General features: G+C 31.1%; 1 protein-coding gene across 1 annotated transcript in view; it reads left to right on the top strand.

Annotated features, from left to right (window-relative positions):
* LOC132760432 (mothers against decapentaplegic homolog 6-like) overlaps positions 1-20,965 on the top strand; it is a 37,923-nt gene that overhangs the window by 2,657 nt on the left and 14,301 nt on the right. The window contains exons 2-3 of the mRNA XM_060752412.1: positions 6,781-6,834; positions 8,388-8,468. Coding sequence (XP_060608395.1) covers positions 6,781-6,834; positions 8,388-8,468 — 135 coding nt within the window. The remainder of the gene's footprint in view (positions 1-6,780; positions 6,835-8,387; positions 8,469-20,965) is intronic.

Raw genomic sequence — 20,965 nt, 5'->3', positions numbered from 1 at the left:
GGGAAACACTTTAGGTAAATTGAATTTAAAGACAAAACTTCATGATTTTTTCTTGGGAGGAAGCTGCCTAAATATAAAACAGCCCTGAAAAAATCCGTTTTCAGTATTTTAGGAACTAATTGAATTTGCTTTGGGATGGATTGCAAACTAGAGAGAGGCATGTTTTGTATTTTGGCCTCTTTTCTATCTTTGTAGGTTCGATGATCTAATATTATATCTAGATAATGAGAGGTACATATATTTATTCTAAGAATCATTAAGAATGATTTATTAAAATAATTATTCTACAAGTGACATTATACATCAGTGATTATAAATCTTTCTCTTAATAGTCTCTACACATACAACTTTATTAATAGAGTGTTCCGACCCTCGGTGCTTGGCCACGCCAAAAAAGATCTCTTTCACTGTTGCTGCTTTCCCAACCCCACTCAGCAGCAACTGTCCTCATCCAGTGCAACTCCATACACATAGACTGTCCTCTTGAAGTTGAACAAATAATTCATTCCTACCTTGGGGTTCAGATTTTCAGTACCATAGGCAAAATCTGCCTCATCTGTGCAGGTCCGAAAGGGCACCATCATGACCATGTCCAGGGATTTTTTTTGGCTTATTTTTTAGCCATTATTGGGTCATATTCCCAATTGAAAATAGTATATTATTTTCCCAATTCACAGGAAAAAATTCCCAATTGAAAATTAAGTTATAAAAATATTGAATAAAAATTCTAAAATCTTTGTAAATAAGGGCTTTTTCACTGTAATAGTACTTCAATGCTTTGAAGATGCCATCCTAGACAGTAATTGTTTGCATCCATTTAATCACTGCAAAATTTCAGTAATGCATTTTTTCCTAGTTTTTAATAAAACACAGCTGAAATTCCCAATTTCATGGGTATGGGTCGTGTTCCCAAAATCCTGGAAAAAATCCCTGATGTCAATAATAGAGTGACCAGGCAGCTGCTGATCACTCCAAATAATTCAATGTTTTTGGTTCTTCAACATACCAAAATATCAATCTGTTATGTATATTGTGTATAGCATACATTAGTATTATATAACTCATACTTGGGGTACCTTGAAAGTTGCTGGCCCGGCACTGCCAAGGGGTAAGTTTAAGACTCGTGGACCCCAGTGTTCTGAGGAATTAGTATGTTTCCTTTAATCAAATTTTATTCCCTCGTACAGTCTAAGAAGTCATATTAAACTAATAATAAAAAAATGTTCATACATGCAGAACGTGTTGGATGTTTTTCTCTTGGCCCTAGGTAAACTAACATAAAAATGAAATTCAACAGACATTGTACAGACGCATTAGTTACAGAAAGTAACACAGATCCAATAAAAGTTTGTTTTTTCTTTGATTTTCACACCAGAAATTTTCATCGTGCTCTAGTTTCAGATAAATGTGTCAGTATTTCAGTGGTAAATTATTACTGATTTTGCCGGTTATCATCTCTCCAAGTGAATTTATTGGGACTTCACTTGTCTTACTTCTATTAATGAAGTTTTAATATTTCAGCTTGTAATATTTGAAATTGTAACTTATAGCATTATTTATGGCTTACCACTACTTGAGGTACAACATTGAAATGTTTTTTTTTAAGGGTTTTGGGACAGCATTTTGAGGAGTGCAGCAAAACTTAAGATTCGTTTTTAATTTAAAAAGAAAAATTTTTGTTTTCATCAAATGGCGAAACTTAAGGGGTTAGAAAGTATTTGTAAAGAATATGTTTTTATTCTAGTTAAAGTGAATTGATCTATAAATTAATAGATAAGTTTTGATTGTTTTCATTAATATTTGAAATACTTATGAAAAGTATGTCCATTATGTCAACCAATCCACTTTAACTTGCTGTAACTGAAAGTTGATATTGGATAATTTACTTGTAAGAAACAAGGCAGGGTAAGGGATGGAGTCATGGACTCGGGCCTGTTGTTGTCTACAGCCCTCTGAAAACATTAATTCCGTTTCAGGCCAGACTTAAATAATGTTACATTATCAAATCATTAATTTGTAATATTAAAATCCCTTGAAACTATATAATATTGAATGGTTATACAAATTTAGTGCCATTTGACAAGTGTAAAAGTTTATCAATTATTGCTTCTAAATACCCCCATTCAGGGATATTTTAACCCCCCAAAAGACATGTATTTACATACATGTAAATGATCAGAACCGTAAAAGGTTTATACAGAATAAAGTTAAAAAATTTACAGAGAGGGTAAAATTTTTCAAGAAAAACAGTTTTTTTTAGCCTTATTTAGAATAGTTGCTAGTGGTACAGTACACAGTGCACTGTCGAGAAATATTGTAAAATTGATCAAATGTTTTATGTTTATACAAATCTTTATCAAAACCCTATTCTCGTTATTCCTCGATTTATTCATTAAGCTCGCATAGATAGGATAAGAAATGCACTGAATTTCCTCCCTTGTTAACTTAATTAACGTTGAAATATCATCGATAAAATATTATTGTTTTTCAAGTGCTCTAGTATAAATTCTTTATACATTCATTTCTAGATTTTTTTTACGATATGTAGAAATATTAGCCTGTAGAATGTACGTTATGTAGTTCTTCTGTAAATATTTCGCTACTTTTATTTTTAGTGTACGGTTTCTGCAAAATACAGAACTGAAAGATTCGTTAAGTGTTTCACAGTGTGAAAAAATTCCTTGAGAATTATTTTACATGTTGAATTCTACAGGGAGGAAAAAAAAATAGTTAAGCAAGATAAATTGTTATGTTATACAAAGAATTTGTAGACCTATACAATAATTAGTCCGACTTACATCCCCCAAATACCTTAAAACTTTGGATGGCGCCTCTCTCATAATACTTGTCTAGATGTATAACCAGTCCGAGATACTACCTGTAATAGTGGTGTATAGTGTACCAGTCTATTTGACGTCTGCTGACTGGTTTATACATAATTCTCATCGTTGTGCGAACATACCTTTTAGGACTTTGTTTACTGAAGAGTACACCTTTAAGGACTTTACCTACTGAAGATTTAATTAGCTACTTAATTACTAAATTTTGATTTTTTTACCCCTCTCTCCATTTTATGCAAAGTATATAAGCTACAAAAAAAATAACATAATTTAAGATAAAATGTTTAAGATTTTTTTTTTTGCTCGTTGGAAGAAAGTGTGTATATAATTATTTTAAAGGACTTGAGAATTAATTACATACAAAGAGATGAAGTTACATGAAGATGTACTATGAAATAACATAGATTAAATGCTCTTTAAACTTTAAGCAGGGTTTTATGTTCTTCTACATTTGAAGAATAGGATCTGGTTTATTAAGTATAGGTAACTGAGTGGCCATGGTGGCAGGCTGTACTTGCCACTCAGGAATGGCTAAGGTGGCTAGACAGTGTACTTGGCACTCACTGTTGACAATGGTTTGAATCCCACCATCTTGAATGTCACCATAATTATGGCATTTTGTCTATGTTTGTGAGGTTTAAACCCCAAACCCAGAAAATGTTATTCAGGGAGGTCGGCATCTTGTAATTTAATTTAGCCTTTGGCATGAAGATTGAGTTTTTAATACTGGACAATGTGGTACATAAAATATGCTGTTTATATAAGATAGGAGAATATTTGTTGACTTAAAATGGTTTTCTCTGCCGGCCTTGACCCCTCTGCCAAACAGTGATGAGAGGAAGTTGTTGTGAACTGACTCATGAATAAGAATGAATGAAATGCTCACCTTTAACCTTGCTAATTTGAATACAGACTGTGGTTTAAATTACAAACTGCTCACCTTTAACATACCAAATAATTTAATTTTAATATTAATTGATATGTGAATTAATTAGTAACATTGTGGTGAAAACATATAATAATTTTATATACATTCAGTTATGTTTCTGCTTTGTCCAAGTTACAGATCATAATTATACATATATTCATATGTAAATACCTGCAGCCAGGGCCATGTAATGACTAATAGTCTGTACCTTAGTTAAGTTGTCAACAGTTTTAAGTACCATCATGATTAAGCAGAATTTAAGATAATGTATCCATATCTTTACTTATTGTATCTGCAACAAATAGTGATTAAATTTTAGCCTTTGCCACCAGTATACATGTAGAGTACAGTTGATTTATTTAAGGCTTTTATTTTAATATACGTACTTATATTGATAATGGTTTAAGTTATTTCCAAAAATGGAAGCTGGAAAAAAGCCCTTTGGAGCAAGTCGGCAGGTTATGGATTTATAAGGTCATTAATGACCTCCAGTGTAAATTATGTGTATGTGAGGAAGTTGAAAGTTACTTGTGGAGAATATTGTATAGACAGCAAGCATGCAGTTGTCAGGTGATCTTGATTTGTTGGAAAGTCAATAATGAATACGCTTGTGTGAATAATTGATAGAGAAAATAATTTATGATGAAAATCTATTTTGCTTTACTTAAACACAATCTATTTTATATATCGATCATAAATTTATGCAAGTTATTTCTAAGTTAAATTGTAAAAGAATAAACATCAGAAAAACACACAAAAAATGTATCCAAAGGCAGAAATCTAGCCCAAAGTTCTTTTCTTTCTGAAATTAACGTCAAGAAAAAAACAAATAATCTATAATAATCATTGTGAATTTTGTCCAATTAAAACAATTTTGTTGGCTGCCCGAAGAATAATTTCTTTGAGTCCTGTGAAATATAAACGTTGGTAGAAAAAAAAAATATCGTAATAGTCTCTAAACCCCATTATAGTCTCCAAACCCCGGTAGACATTACATTGGCTCTTACATTCTCGTTTTAAAATGTTTATCAGTGCTCCGATCAAAAACCCATTCATATAGGGAGACTCCTTGACTATATGTTTAAGATTGCATTCTTTTTCCGATTATGTTTTACAAAAAAAATAGGACAGGTTTTTTTGGCGAATACAGAGCTTTTTTTGTTGAAGGGGTTTAGTGTACTAGAATTTTCTTGCGATCTTTTCTCAGGGGCTTCAATGCATGTATTTTAGGGTCCTTTCATAACTGTTGTAATATTTTTAGTTAATGATAAACGTTGTGGTTGCGAAATATTTTTAATTCAGCCGTTAAGGTTTTTGTTTGATTTTCTTTTGCGGTTTAACTCTTAGATTAAACATCGGATTATGAAAAATGAATAAAATAACAAGATGTATTTATAAACTTATTGAAATTGAATAAAATGACATTTTTTGTATTTCATGACGGTCATTTGTTAGGACTATGGCTTTTTAATCAGTACTGGGTGAAAGAGTTCATTTTCAAATTAAATTTATGATGGTAAATTTGTTTAGTAAGTTATCATAATTATTGAATGAATATTTAGGAAGAAAATCCCCATGAAAGAGCCATGCAGTTGCAAGTATTAAGATTAAAGGCTAATTAATTTTGTTTTAAAAAAATCTGGGTCACTGATACTTTGTATATTTTGGGAAGAACTAATCCAACTTGTGATATTTTCTTTTGATTTTTAGATACAGTTTGTCTATTTCAAGACAGACAGATAGATTTTTGTGTACCCATTATCCTAGTTTGTGAGAGCATTTTAAATACATTTAATTAATTCACCAGGAGCTTGTTTAAATGATTGCCAGACATACAATTATTTAATTGAAGTTTTGACCTCAATTAATCAAGCACCTGTTATGAAGGTGATCTATTCTTACAAAAAGCTTCTGTATAATGTCTGGGTATTTAAAATGTAATGTACTTGTATCATCAGTAATTTAATCATTATATCCCCCCCCCCGGGATAATCCCCCCACCCCGAGTCAAATAATTACATTGTATTCACATGTACTCACCCATAAGTCTTGTGTATGTGTACCAGACTTAGTTATTGTAATTAAATCATACATGTATTAAATGAAATGTACTCCTACAAGGTACTTCAGATAAAGTTTTAATAAAAACATAATTATTATTTATATATAGTGTTAAAGGTAGAAGTTAATTTTTTGGGAGCCCCAGCTCTTTGATCAGATACTCCAGATAAGTGGTTATCCACAGGTTTCCAAGCTTATTGCTTTGGGTTTGAACTACAATATATGAATATGGTTCCATATTTCTAGTACCTGTTATACATACCTACACTGTATTGTTAGTTGTACATGTACCTTAGTTCTTATGAACATATCTTTGTTCTTATGAACATTATCTTTGATTTTGATTACCTTACCATTGATCTTACGAACTTATCATGGTTTTAAGATGAACATACATTATATCTTGGTACTGATGAACATATCTTGGTTCTTGTGAACACATCTTGGTTCTTAGGAACATATCTTGGTTCTTATGAACATATTTTAATTCTAATGAACATACCTTGAGTCTTACAAATATATCTTTGTTCTTATGAACATACTATTGAACCAATAAACATAATCATGGGTCTTACTTGACCATAAATTGGTTTTAAGATGAATATATCTTTGCTTTAATGAACATACATGTATACCATAACTCCAGGGTTTTAAGATGAATATGTCTTTGTTCTAATCAAATCGCCTTGGTTCTTACAAACATATCTTAGTTTTTATGAACATAAAATTGATTCTAATGAACATTATAACCTTGTATCTTTATAATGAACATATCTTCTAAGTCTTATTAGCACATCTTGGTTTTTATCTCGTCTTTCATGTTAACATATCTTGTAGAGGTCTTTTATTTCTGTTTTTGCATATCACATTAAACAATAATAACTATATAGAGAGTGTTAAAGTGTATTTTACAAATTATTTTAATTTAAAAGGATTTTGTTCTTTTTTCAGATGTTTCTGTGTCAACTTCTGGTTGGGAAGAAATGGAAAAGGCCAAGTATACAGGTATGACAGTTTTTCTCCAATAAATTCGGAACATGGGCCCATACTCTTGTCTTAATGAGATTGGGCATATTTGTAATTTTATACCTTTAATAACACTATATACCTGTCCTTCAAAAACTGTGATGTGCTCATTATTCATGAAATATCAAAGTTGACCTAAAACTGTCGAAAAATATTTCATTACCCAAACGGTCATGGTGGTGAAGAAGTTGTGATCAAATTGTGTAAACATTCTGACTTTGGAGAGATATCCTCTCAATGCGCTTAAGCCTGTTAAGAGAAAGGTGCCAGTCAATCTAGGTCAAAGGTCATTCAAGGTCAGAAATTCTTGTTTTTAGGTCACTGAGTCACTCAAAAGTCTTAATTCTTTGAATAACCAAGTTCATTTGTACATTTCAATGATTAATCACAATGTTAACCTTAAAAAATATACCAGGAATAAAGTCTGCAAATGCATTGCCAAATTCAAATGAAAATATATAAATAGAGACCCAGTATATTAGGAGGGAAAATACTCAATAAAAACACTCTAAGAAACTGATGCAAAAATTAAAATTCAATGGAAATTTCGGAGACAACTGGCTTTCTATGTTTTCCCCGAAATTAAATTAATTTCATAGAAATGCATTATATTTATACAGTTTGTCTGTATTTTCATTTAATTTTAACTTTATTATACTAGACACAGAATGAACAAAAAAGTAACAACAACATTTTTCAATATTCTGGGAATATTTCCCTCATTTTTTCTTTATTTAAAAAAAAAACAACAACAAAAAAATAGAGCAAAGCTTAACAGAAAAAAAAGCAGAATAGATTTGTATTTGAATCAATTTCTTTAAAACCATAAAATGGAAAAGGTTTTTCAAATTGTTAACATGTTCTGCTTAAGGAATGAATTTTTCAATATCTCCCCAAGGTCACGAGTAAATATAACCTCTCGCGTAAGATTAAATTTTAAGGACTCTAAAAGGCTATCTTCTTGTTTGCCCAACGCTTGTGATAAATGGTTCACGATGGTTAGAGATAACAATTTTCACAATTATTTATCAATTTGTAAGAAAATGAAAATTTAAACGTGGCTTTTTTTTTCCTGGTCTTCTTTTCTGTATATGCCAGTTGGAAATAGATTTTAGCTTAATTACTATGCAGTAGTGGAAATCACAAGACATAGAAGAAGATATTTGCATTTGTTTAGCATTTTATCTTCGATTTTTATGAACGGCTGCGGTGTTTTTTGTCTGCGATGCTAGAATTGAGGTTCATGTTTTAGATGCTAAATAGATGCTTATGATGCACCAAATAGTGTTTTTTCTTGTTCCCGTTATGTAGATGTGAATTGTGACCCGACAAGTTTATGGTATTAGGTCAATTTAAATCTGCCAGGGCATAGATACCTCAAGTCTTGGTAAATTTTGGCAAATAAATAATAAAGTAACATTAATTGACCAGTATCAAGGTGTTGTGACTTTAGATCAAAATAAGGCGATTTTTGATCTTAAATCAACTGTATCATGAAGTTAATGTACAATATTTATATTATGTGTTTTCAGATGACCTTGACCGACCTCCGGATGAAGCTGTTTCCATGGAAACAGGAATGACGCCCACACCTCGACGCAATGAATTCTCAGGTTAGTTATAGCCTTTCCTTATAATTCAAGTATGTTTGAGTCCGGCCATGTACATTTGTACGTTGAATTTGGAAGTCAACAAGTGTGTTTCTTTTGTGTACTTTTTGTGAGTTAAATGACGTCACCTTAGTACTGTAACAGGTTAACTCCTATTTAAATTCAATAGTAATTTTTACTGTTACTGCACTTAGGTGATGAAATGTTAGTCCTTGTGTATGAAAAATAGGTGATGAAATGTTACTCTTTGTGCATGAAAAAATTAGATTTTGCATGATTACATTGACCGTTTTGTTGATTGCTGATATAATTATTTAAAAAAAGAGGAAAAACAATAATAAACTGTCAATTTGCTATACATTCAGACGTAGTAATGATGAAACTGGTGTATGACCTTAATTAGACATAAAAGACATTTTTTTCCTTTCTTGCACTGTTTAACCTTTGTTGAAGTATCACTTGACAGTTATATTGACCTTTTTTTTCTTTCCTTTAATAACCTTTAAAGATGTAATGCTATGTACAGTTTTCAAATAGACATTGTAGGCAGAATGAAAATTCTCCAAGAGTTTATTTTTTAAACTTTATAAACAATGATTTTAATAAATAATTAATGAATAATAACAGAAGCAAAAAATAAAATTAGATTAAAGGGCAGATAACTCTTAAACAAGAATGTCAACCGTGATTTTTGTTTCCAGTAAAATGTATCTGCTATCATATATGGTGCTGTAAGATCTACCCGGTGTATAAATTACATATAATTATGAAGTCATACACAGTTTATATCCTGAAATCTGAAGCAAACATCCTTAAAGAAGCGCCAGTCATTTGGTTCTGTCCGATTTTATAAGGGTTTTGATATTTGTATTTATGGTTTAGACAAAATCCACTTAATGTTTAGAAAAGAAAATATGCCAAAAAAAAAGAGGGAAAAAAAAGAGAGAAGAAAACATTATTTAAAATGTCTGGAAAACAAGTGTTATGTCAGAGGAAAACTTCTTAAAAAAATGAGTGTAGACCCCCTAAATTCATGTTTAATGTAACAATGTTAACTTGTGTATACACTAATTTACTTTGTTTAAGTCTTTTAGGATAGGTTTATAAAGTATAAACAGACCAGGCGTCCCATCATGGGGGTCGGCCCACAATTTACAATCTCAAGTATCTTGTTGATGCGTTGTTTTGGAAAAGTCTCGTTTCTGATAAATTGCATAGGAAGAAAAGCTTTCAGAGATTTCTGTCTGCACAGGCTTATGTCTATATGAATAGTACTGTTTGTGTAACTTTAGCACAGGGATTAAAAGAATTACTTCCCTTTATAAAAGCTGATATTAGGCACTTATTGGTTTGGAATGGATTGTCTCCCTTGATAATAAGAGTGTAATGAATAATATTGATAAAATTGTTAGACATCGATAGAAATAAAGTAATTTTACAAGAATCTTTTTTTCCTATTCTTCTAGTTTACACAAATGTGATTATTTAACTTGATGAAATATTACAAATTGTACAAAGAGTTACTTTTTTTTATGATAAAAGTTTGTATTAACATCTTTAAAATCAAAGCTTGAGTTTAATTGATGGATTAATTGTTTCCAAAATATGTTGGGGGGGGGGAAACATATTCATCCCATTTGGAATAGGTCATGATACATAAAGAAATGAAATAGTTGTCCCCCTTTAATTGCATGGTTTAACACAGCAAAGGATTATCTCCCTGTATCAGATTTTATTTTTGTTTGTTTGCAATAGAATGATAGTAGAACTTGACAAAGAATATAATGTATTTAACTGGCTTGTGGCCTCCTGGGCAGAATGGTAAATGTTGCAAATTTCAAATAACATGCTCTTCTCTTTAATGGTTCGAATCTTATCAGGGACTGTGGATTGTTCCAATTGTGATGGAGTTCAGTCAGATGTTTGACTCAGGCACCTGAACTTGTGTCTGAAATAATGCAAGAAAGATGTCTATCTTGGCCAGTTAAGTTGGACAGTTGCTACAAGACCTTTATAGAACTGGTGTGATTTTAAATTACAACAACAACAACCTTTAACTCGTTACTTTAAGTTCAGCTATAGTAAATTCTGTCTTGTCTTTATGATAAATGAGCTGCCCCTTAATCAGTTTATCAGAGGACATGGTGAAAACATAAGTAAATTTTAATGTATTCATATCTTTTAGAAATGTAGCAAAAAAAAATGTAAATTTATTAATTAGCATGCATTCTTGTGTATCATGTTACACATTGAATACAATAAGTTCAAAGGAATAGCGACTGTCAAATTTGTGTCAAAACGGTCATCAGTTTTGACCCCTTAAGGGACTTGTTGAATTGGATATCACTTTGTAATGCTATCTAGTTGTGTTAGACTGTCCCCTTGGGACATTAGGAATTCCGTTTGATCACATGACAGGTTGACAGGTCAGTTCAGTTGAAAAATCTGAAGAGATGTAACTGATATTAATATCATACCCATGTTTTTTCCCCTTTCAAATGATATAGATTCTATCTTTAAAGGGTCAACTGAGTATTCATTTTAACCCTTACCAATTTGAGAGTGTTGATTGTTAAATTTAGGGATTCTATTCTTAAACTGCTATTTTCAAGTGAGATTTTAGCCATCTAAAAAGTGTGGAATCAGGCTAGACTAACCAGTTTGGTAGGCTTAGTGGCAAACTTTAACAATTACTGTTGCTCATGTCTTAATTAGGTCAAGTTAAATTAAAATTCCTCAGCTTTTAGTTATCATTTAGGTCCTGTGTTGTCATGGGTTACCAATTGCCTTTGAACAACATTGAACATCCATATTTCAACTGTTAAGGTCAGGTGATCTTTTATTGAAGGTAGAATTTGGCCTTGAAAGCTGATATTTGATAAGGTGGTCCCTCAAAACAGGCTTTTAGCATATTTAATTATTGTTTGTTACTTCATGGTGAAACACTAATTAGAATAAAGATTTTTTACACCATATTTTATTTATGTTTAATACTATTATTTGACGATCTATTTGTTTCTAATCAATGCCATGTTTAAAACGTAGAAATAATAAAGTTTAAAGCAAATTTTTTTTTCAAAGTTCATTCGCATAAAATGCCCTGATATTTTTTATCGCAGTGACCTGGAGTCTCTATTCAGTTATTACAACAAATTAAAATAACTAAAATAAATCTTCAGTGAAATTCAATACGGCTAAATATTTTTTTAGTAGATCCCCCAAAGTCAAGTGTTGATTTTGCACAAGTAGTATTAATATGTCATTTTTGGAATCGATTAAGTTAAAGATTGACATTGCGGAGTAATGCAAATCTTTGGGGTAATTGAAAATCCTTTGGTGCAATTCAAATGTTTCGTTAGAGAAGCCGGTAAATAGATTGTTTAATAGTTGTGTAATATTTAAACATACAATTTGACGGGCTAAAATTGAATAAATTGTTGATTCTGTATGCATGTCTATGGTGTATTTTTATGTGTTTTAAAAAATAAATCGAAGTTACAATACATGGAGAATGACCCTGAAAAAAAGAAGACATTCATTAGTAATTTTACAATGTTTATTAAAAAACATGAAAAAGAAATAAAAAGTAGTGCCACTTGTATAAATGTATACAAATATAAATGTTCTAATTTATGATTTATTTTTTTTCTTCTGCTTAAATCATTCACATTCCATATATATTGTATTCAACTAAAGTTTCAGCCAGAAAAGAAAATAATACTTTCACATAAAGTTTACAAACTAAATTTAGACTTACAATGCTAGCTGTTGAAAGATCAACTGGAATTTAGGTCAGAAGAGGGGGGGATACTTTACTGAAATACCATGAAAGAAATGTGAACATTTTTAGTTGTTGAGTGCGAAGTTAGTCTGAGCACTGCTAAATGTCATGAGTGTTCATCCATCCAAAAAAAATAGTCCCCTGAGTCTAACCCCTCCATCATCAGTGAGGTTACACTGGTAATTAAATTATCATTTGATTTCAATAGTAATGATCATAGACTGACCTTTGTCATCATCATCATCATCATCATTAAAATCATCATCATCATCGTCGTCATCGTCATCGTCGTCGTCATCATCAACAACAACAACAACGAAAACAACACCGACTTAATAATCATGATCGGCAGTAGAAGCAGCATTATCATCATCATTATCATCATTATCATCATCATTATCATCATCACCACAATAAAAATATTATTAATAATAATAGTTGTTGTGGTCGTTGTCGTTCATCATCACCATAATATCATCATCATCACAATCATCATCATCATCATCTTTTTTAAGATCAGCAACATCAACAATATCAATTTTAAAACAACAACATAACAGCAACAATATCAAAAACAACATAGACTGTATGACATTATTTTAATCTTCATTATTAAATCATAATGACCAACAGCAGCAGCAACACCACCACCGAAAACAACATCAAAAACAACAACAATAACAATATTATCATCGTCATCATCATCTATATCATCTTCATCATCAACATATTGAAATCATCAAGCCCAACATCATCATCTTTGCTGAGTGATATCAGTGACAAATTAACAAAAAAAAACCATTTACAATAAACAACAATGTTCCTATCATATTATCAACAACACCTACACTGATAATTAAGTGATCTATAAAAAGTGGAGAAATTGGATGCACATAAGTGATCAGAGTAAAATTAGAATACCAGATTACTCTGGGATATTTGCCTGCTTGGCTGTGATAGGACTTAAATTATATGAAACTAGTAAAATTGCAGCAAAGAAAACAAACACCTATAATAATAGCAACATATTTAACAAGAACAACATTTTGATAAATGCTAGGCTTATATTTCACAGAGAGTGTTTATTCATTGTTAAACAGTTTCAAGTAAACCCATTAGTACACATTATAACACCCTTTCTCTACAACCTGCTGATAGGCGCAGCCTAATGCTGATAAGCACAGCCTAATGGTAAATTTTTTTTTGTCTTTTGATACTCTTACAGCATATTCATCAAACCTTTTTCTATTTACACACTGGTTTATTGGTGAAGAATTCTTGTTTCTCTTTAAAACCATGGCATATTTTTTTCTGATAATTTTCTTGAAGAACTTGAACTTCTTTTCGTTTTTTTCCGAAAGGCATGCCGTGCATACCTGTCAAAAATAGCTCGGTGGTATATTGTTTATGAGAGTGTGCGGATGTTTGGACATAGCCTGTAAACCCACTGTCGATTATTTCATCAGTAATCGACAGAAATATGAAAGCAGCACGCTGATGTGTTGAAGGCATAATATAAATGTAAACTTAGTCGGAATTATTTTCTAAGGCTCCAGAACGCCGTTGGAGAAAAAGTTAAAGAAAAGATTAGAATATTGCGGGGAATGATATTAAATGTTCAGAATAAAACTGATGTTGTTATGGGACTAAATGTCGGTATTTGGCAGAAAAATTGGCTTGCTGGAAAAAGAAAAGGGCGAAAAAGTAACCTGCACGTTGTTCAGTCTGACATGGTTTAAATACTTTTGACAGCCTGAGTGTCATGCTAGTTCCAACTTCAAACCTTCCGGGAAATCCTTTATTCAATAACATCATGCAGAGTTTGGGTCTTTGTTAGGTCCTTTTAACAAGAATTGTACCTGTTTACACTTTATATTATCCGCTTGTAAATTTGATCCTTCATATTATAACCAGTGAGCTACCAGGACATGTTACCAGCACGACATGTTACTAATTATAACCTTAACCTTCAAAAAATATAACAAAATCGAACTCGAACCACATCATAGAACAAAAAGAAAGACAAAATATGATTTTGCTTATCTTTTTCTGATGGCACAGAAAAACGAACTTTAAATTACAATCTTTTTTTTCTAGAGCTTGATCGAACTAAATACAATAAGGCTAATCTATGAATATTGAAGCATATGTTTGTTGTATTCTGTGCTGGGGTCAATAACTGTAGAAGCATGTTACCATTTCCAATAAGGGAAAAGAAATATAACTTTGTTTTATTGACTGGGCCATGCTGATGAGTTTTAAATGACATAGGTTGCGGAAGCAAATCGTAAAATGATTTTTAAGGTCTAATTTTTGTCCGAGAGTATTGAATTTTCAGAACTGCCAGGTTAAAAGGAATTGATTTTAAGAAAAAGGACAGGGGAGAAATCGATTAACTTGGAAAATCTAAATGTTAATATTGTTTTTACAATAAAAAAATACTGGAGGTCAAGGTCGCAGAAAAACTTGCAGTGAGATATTTTAATGGTTTTAGTAATTTATCTATTATTTAGTGTAGCCAGGGTGAATGATGCAAATTATTAAGTTAAAAATTTGTGAAGTGGTACAGTGAAACCTGTGTAAATTGGAGCTGTAAAACAGACTGTTTGAATTTTTCTTTTGAGCTGCAACAAGCTTTAAATACTTAAGTTACGTTACAGTTAAATTTTGTAACTTTTGTAACTGAGAATAGTACACCGTACAGTTTGTTGTTCATTTCTGTTTGAAAACAACAACAACCTGACCTTAGTTGGTTATGGTATAATGCTAAAAAGTTAATATTGAAGGTTTGACCCTTCTGTGTCCTGTGACTACAGGTGTTGTACTTGTGTTCAAATATTGGTTACAAATAAAACATTTTAATGAAATCAGTTGTTTATATAATTATATATAGTCAATAATATTTGGTTGTGTTCGGAAGTTAAATTTTTTTTTAAGTTTATGGAGGTCACGAAATTGAGATTTTTGAAAAGTGTTGTTTTTCGACCCAGAAATTCTGCTATTCAGTATTTTTACCCTTCAATAAACTCTTCTCAGCTAGGGGTCGCTTTAAAAATTTCTTAACTGAATATATTTCTATAAAGGCAACTGAACAAAAATTTAATAGTTGAATAAACTTTTTATTCGCTGCATGATTAAAGGTACTCTGAGGAATGTACTTTATTATTATGATAGGTGTCGTGTTTTTTTTTCTTGCATGATTTTAAACAATATCTAAAGTTTATAATGACATTTCAAGAGTATTTTTACAGCTATGGAGACTAAAATGCTTTGAATTCCTAGCATACTTAGAAATGGAATATGAAACAAGGGTTTTTGTCTATGCAGAATTTGTGCAGTGGGTAGTCTCATTTCTAGTTCTGAATTAATCTTATTCATCCAGTATGTGACTTTATTTTCATCTTATGATAGATCCTGGTTATATTAGGGAATCCTCTCTCTTTTCTAAAAATCACTTTAAAATTCCAATTTTTGTTATACCAATGTCAATAATCAATTAAAAATTGTTAAGGGATGAACCTGCGACCTTAAATTAGTCATCACGGTGACAGAGGCAATAAATTTTTTTTATTGGGGGTATATGTTACATGTGATAACTCAATGAAACTTGATTTTTTTTTTACAACAGATAGGAAAATTTTGATTTTAACGCTGAAAGTACCTTTAACTCATAAAATTCATCGTTTGTTCAAGGTATGGTAAGGATTAGTAATAAAATATTCAATTTGACCCTGTGTAGGAGCAACCATGGTTCACTGATTTTAAGATTTTTTTATTTGATTATAAAATTGTCGTAATGCAATGACAAATCTTAAGAAAAGAATTTTTAAACAAAACTTAAAATAGCGATCTTTTTTGAGAATTTCAACTTTAACCGGTAAAACTTGACTCTGTGTTAATTACATTGGTTTAAATTATATACACAATTAACTTGTTGCCTTTGCAAAAAAGAAATTTGTGAACTTGAATACTGTAATTGTGTCTTAATTTTTCCATGTGCGTTGAACTCTGTTGTTTTTTTGTAATGTTTAATGTACATGGTTTTTACATTGTTGTTGTTGTTCATAATTGTGTTGTTATGTACAATTAAGAAAACTCTACAGTAATGGGTGTGTTTTTTTTCCGTCCTTACTTTTTTTGTAAAGGTTGTTTATTAAATTTTAAGTTATATACATATATGTAAGATGTCAGATTAGAACAGTTGTATGTCAGGGTTTTTTCTCTGAATGTTACAAATTTTTCTTTAACCTTGTACGTTACTTATAACTGGTAATTTTGGTAATGGGTTCAAATCCGTCTCGGAAATTTGGACTTATTTTATCACCTTTAAGACTTAACTGCAGTAACTGGTCTAAGGTCCTCTGAATTTAATAGGAGTTAACCAGTTATTGCACTAAGGTGACAATTTATAAATATGTTGCTAGAGCCTATGGGAAAGTCAGTTGTTCTAACACACTGAGGTGCTCTGTCTTCAAGGTTTTCCTAACCCACAGTCTTTTACTATAATATATAAATTGTTTTAGTATTTAATTTGCCCTCAGTCGAATTAGCATTATATAATTGTCGCAAATTGGAAGATGAATCAATTTTGGAAGTACTTTGTTTCACGATCGACCCTCGGTCAAATTAGCATAGCTGAAAGTCAGTCGTTTATGGTTTAGGAAATTTAAAATTCAGCTATGTATATATTCATAGGCTTGGGACCCTTAAGTGCTCTTATGGGCATTTTTCTCCATGATTATCCCAGTATCCTGTATACGAAAATGTGTCAAAATCGTAATAAAATATTCCCCTTAAAGATCGTCAATTATTTATAGCCGTTCTACTCAAGGGCCTCTTTCATTAGATTAAGAAAGTTTGACCAAACCATTCATGTTATGAAGCGTACTAGACAAACGTTTTGAAGTCACAATGAAATTACATTTCTGGGGATATATGGCGTCCTCGAAAGTTTAAGAGCCCTTGCTATCACTGATTGCCCCCAATATCTTCTGTTATTAGTTCACATGTACACTTTGACCTCTCCTATAATGTGAGGTATAGGGGTTATAAAAAAGATAATTTTGCATAAATTGGCATTTATATTTTTTTTTGCACTCCTTTATTTGATGAATTTTAGTGTGTTTTAAACACACAAGCTCTGTGTCGGAATGAAACTTTGAGGCTGTATGTAAGAATCGAATCATGTACCTGACTGATGAACCATTTGGAAGGTGCCTTAATTATTGTGCGATATAAGGAGATTGGATCCAAATGTCGATGCCAAAAATTGCCCCAAAACACTGAAGCTATAAATACATTTGTGTGTCAAAATATATATAATTACAATGTGGCAACTCGTCTCACCTTTTTGTAGCACAATAGGGTATACCTTGTTCTTATGAATTTTCACAATTTTCTGTTTGACTGAATAACAATTTCTTTCAGAAATCGGGAAAATTATCTCATATTTTTTTGTGCAACTGTTTTGAAGTAGTGATTTAGATGAACTTGAAACGAAACTTAAATAACTTTTTTGTGACCTCAGATTGTATAAATTTACGCAACAAAAGAAGAAAAAGAATTATTTTCAATTAAATTGCACACTGTATTCCTCGGTTTAGTCGTGTACGAGTAACTTATGTCCTAATACAATTTAAAATTTACGAAGATAGGAGCATAATATTATGATATCGAAGATTGTCATTCAAAACTTAAACTTCAATGTGTAATGTATATCTCGAGAACCAAAGTATTTTTTTTGGAGTCGTTCGTCTAAAGCCATTATTTCAAGTCATCCAATTTCACAATGATTTGGCAAAAAATTTTTTTCTGTGTTTTGATATGGTTTAATCATGAAAATTGGTTGATATCTGTAATTTATGCTTTATAGAACAAGGTATTTCGGTCAAATTCTTTATAATGACAGGAACGTTTTGGCAATAATTCACTCTGTCAAAGATTATGGTACTTGAAAAATTAATAAAAGACACTTAAATCGTTCTAAAGATCTATAAATAATGGCAATTAATTTCATACTATTATTATACATTTAAATTGCATGCACAAAGCAATGTTTACTAAAAAATATGGAGAAAATTAAATATTTGTGACTATTTTCATCTCAACCATCTGCACATTATGACCAATAATGTAAACAAATCTTCCCAACTGAAAAAATTAACAGGTCTTATAAAGGCATGTTGAACTGTATTCATTAAAGTATTTTTTGGTGCAGGGGTAAAAAGTTAATTTTTTTTACGTTTGTCCATATCAGCGATACAAACATGTTAGTTGTAGTTTTCTAATTATTCCCGTGTTATAGCCGATCATATTAACCTACAGACAGTAACCGTATTTATTTCACACATTCGATCATCAATATTAAAAATCCTGATATAAAAAAGAAGAACGAACAGCAGTATAATCTCCTATACGCTTAACGCAGCATCGCGGCACCAAGTTAAAGTGTAAACCCCGCAAGTCGATCCATCATCCCTCATAGGAGACAAGATGTTATAACGGAAATATCGTTAAATCTCAACAAATTACGCAAAAATGCCTGCGATTCATAATGAACAGTTTTTGTCCACTTAAAATCAAATTTTGCGAGTATTACTCATGTTTGAATTAGCTAGACACAATTAAACGTAAATTTCTACTGTTGAATTTATAATAGATTGATGGTACGAAATATATACGACATTGTTTTCTATTTAAGAATATGATAATATTTACATGGAAAAGAACTTAACGATTTGACATTTTGAACGTTGCTTGTTGTGAGAAAGTTTTCCATATGTCATATATGTTACCAGTTACGATTATGCGTGTCTGAAAAAATGAATATTTTATTTTATGATCAATAAGAAAATAGTTAAAGAAATAAGAAAATGCTGCACTGAATAGTAAACTGTATTTTATGAGGTTTTAACCAAAAACCTAAGAAAGCTGGCATTTGATTGGTTCAATTTATCTATTGTTTCATGAATGAGCCAATCAAGATTCTTCTTACTGACAGAACATAGGTCTGGTAATTTATTACTACAAGTCTGATAAACTGTTTTGAGATACGTGAACTTTTCCCCCTAAAGTGTCATTAATTCTGTCTTTCTGGATAATACAATTGTTGAATGTATTATAATGCAAGCAATATGAATTTGATATTAATTATATTTAAAAAAAAAAAAATTAAAAAAAATTGATACTCTAACAAAGTTTGAAAGTCAGATTAAGTTTGGCACCATTAAAACACATAAACCCATTAAAAAAAAATAGGAGAGGAAGTTGATGTTCACTTGTAGAGATTAGAAATTATGTAAATGATTCTGTTAAAAGTCTTAAATTATGTAGCAAATTCTGTTTAAAACCAGATATGGAAGGACTTAAAATTGAGTCAATGTATCATGCGCAACATTTCAAGCTTGAATTTTATTTCAGAAACCCTGCAAATACACTAGTTTTATAACAATAAAGCTTGTACCCAGGTTTTATTTCAGAAATCCTGCAAATACCACAATTTCTCTGATATTTTACGAATTGTATCAAATATAGAATTGCACTGATATTTCATAATGTTGCTCCAAAATCGTAATAAAGAAAAAACCTGTCGAGGTTTTTTCTTCTTTCATTTAATCTGAGATATTGTTCATGAAAAAGTTCGATGGCTGCAACGATAAGGGCCAGGCAGACGATGGTCTCAAATATGAAATATAATCAAACATTTCCATTGTAAGGAAATAGAGACGTACTGTATCTTTGTTTATAATCAACGATATTAGCAAAATGCATATGCTAGTCAGAATGTCGCCTGGCCGATATGTTGTTCAAAAGCTACCGTATGTTATGAAGTAGAGTTATCGCTGATATGTTCTAAATGGTGTAGTGTATAGTGTAGTGTAAACTGTGATTGAAATAGGAAAAAGATTTAAATATGCGGGATTGTGGGATTTGAATGGGCCGAATTTTTCCGATTTTTTTTTTTCGCTTAACAAGTTTAAGATGAGTGTGGAACATTTTTTTTTTTCTGATTTATTTCAGTGTCAATTATGATATGCTGATATAAGAGTGTGAATTGTTGATGATTATATTTGTTGATAATGTAAGAGTGTGTAAATTTCATTGCCTTATATTGAGTGTGATTGTTTATGCTGATATGAAAATATTCATGCTCTTAGGGAATTTCTATGCTCATTAGAAGGCGTTCATGCTCTTATGGAATTTCTATGCTCATATGAACACATTCATGCTCTTAGGGAATTTCTATGCTCATATGAAAACATTCATGCTCTTAGGGAATTTCTATGCTCATATGAAAACATTCATGCTCTTAGGGAATTTTATGCTCATTAGAAGACATTCATGCTCTAAGGGAATTTCTTTGTTCATATGAAAACATTCATGCTCTTAGGGAATTTCTATGCTCATTAGAAGACATTCATGCTCTTAGGGAATTTCTATGCTCATTATGAAGACATTCCTGCTCATAGGGAATTTCTATGCTCATTATAAGCATTCAAGCTCTTAGGGAATTTCTATGCTGATATGAACACATTCATGCTGTTAGGGAATTTCTATGCTCATATGAAAACATTCATTCTCTAAGGGAATTTCTATGCTTATTAGAAGACATTCATGCTCTAAGGGAATTTCTATGCTCAATGAAACATTCATGCTCTAAGGGAATTTCTATGCTCTAAGGGAATTTCTATGCTCATTAGAAGACATTCATGCTCTAAGG

Source organism: Ruditapes philippinarum, unplaced genomic scaffold (genome assembly GCF_026571515.1).
Source record: "Ruditapes philippinarum isolate M1 unplaced genomic scaffold, ASM2657151v2 ctg797_1_1_1_1, whole genome shotgun sequence".
In the NCBI taxonomy this organism is placed as follows: domain Eukaryota; kingdom Metazoa; phylum Mollusca; class Bivalvia; order Venerida; family Veneridae; genus Ruditapes; species Ruditapes philippinarum.
This window is presented reverse-complemented; position numbering and strand designations above follow the sequence as displayed.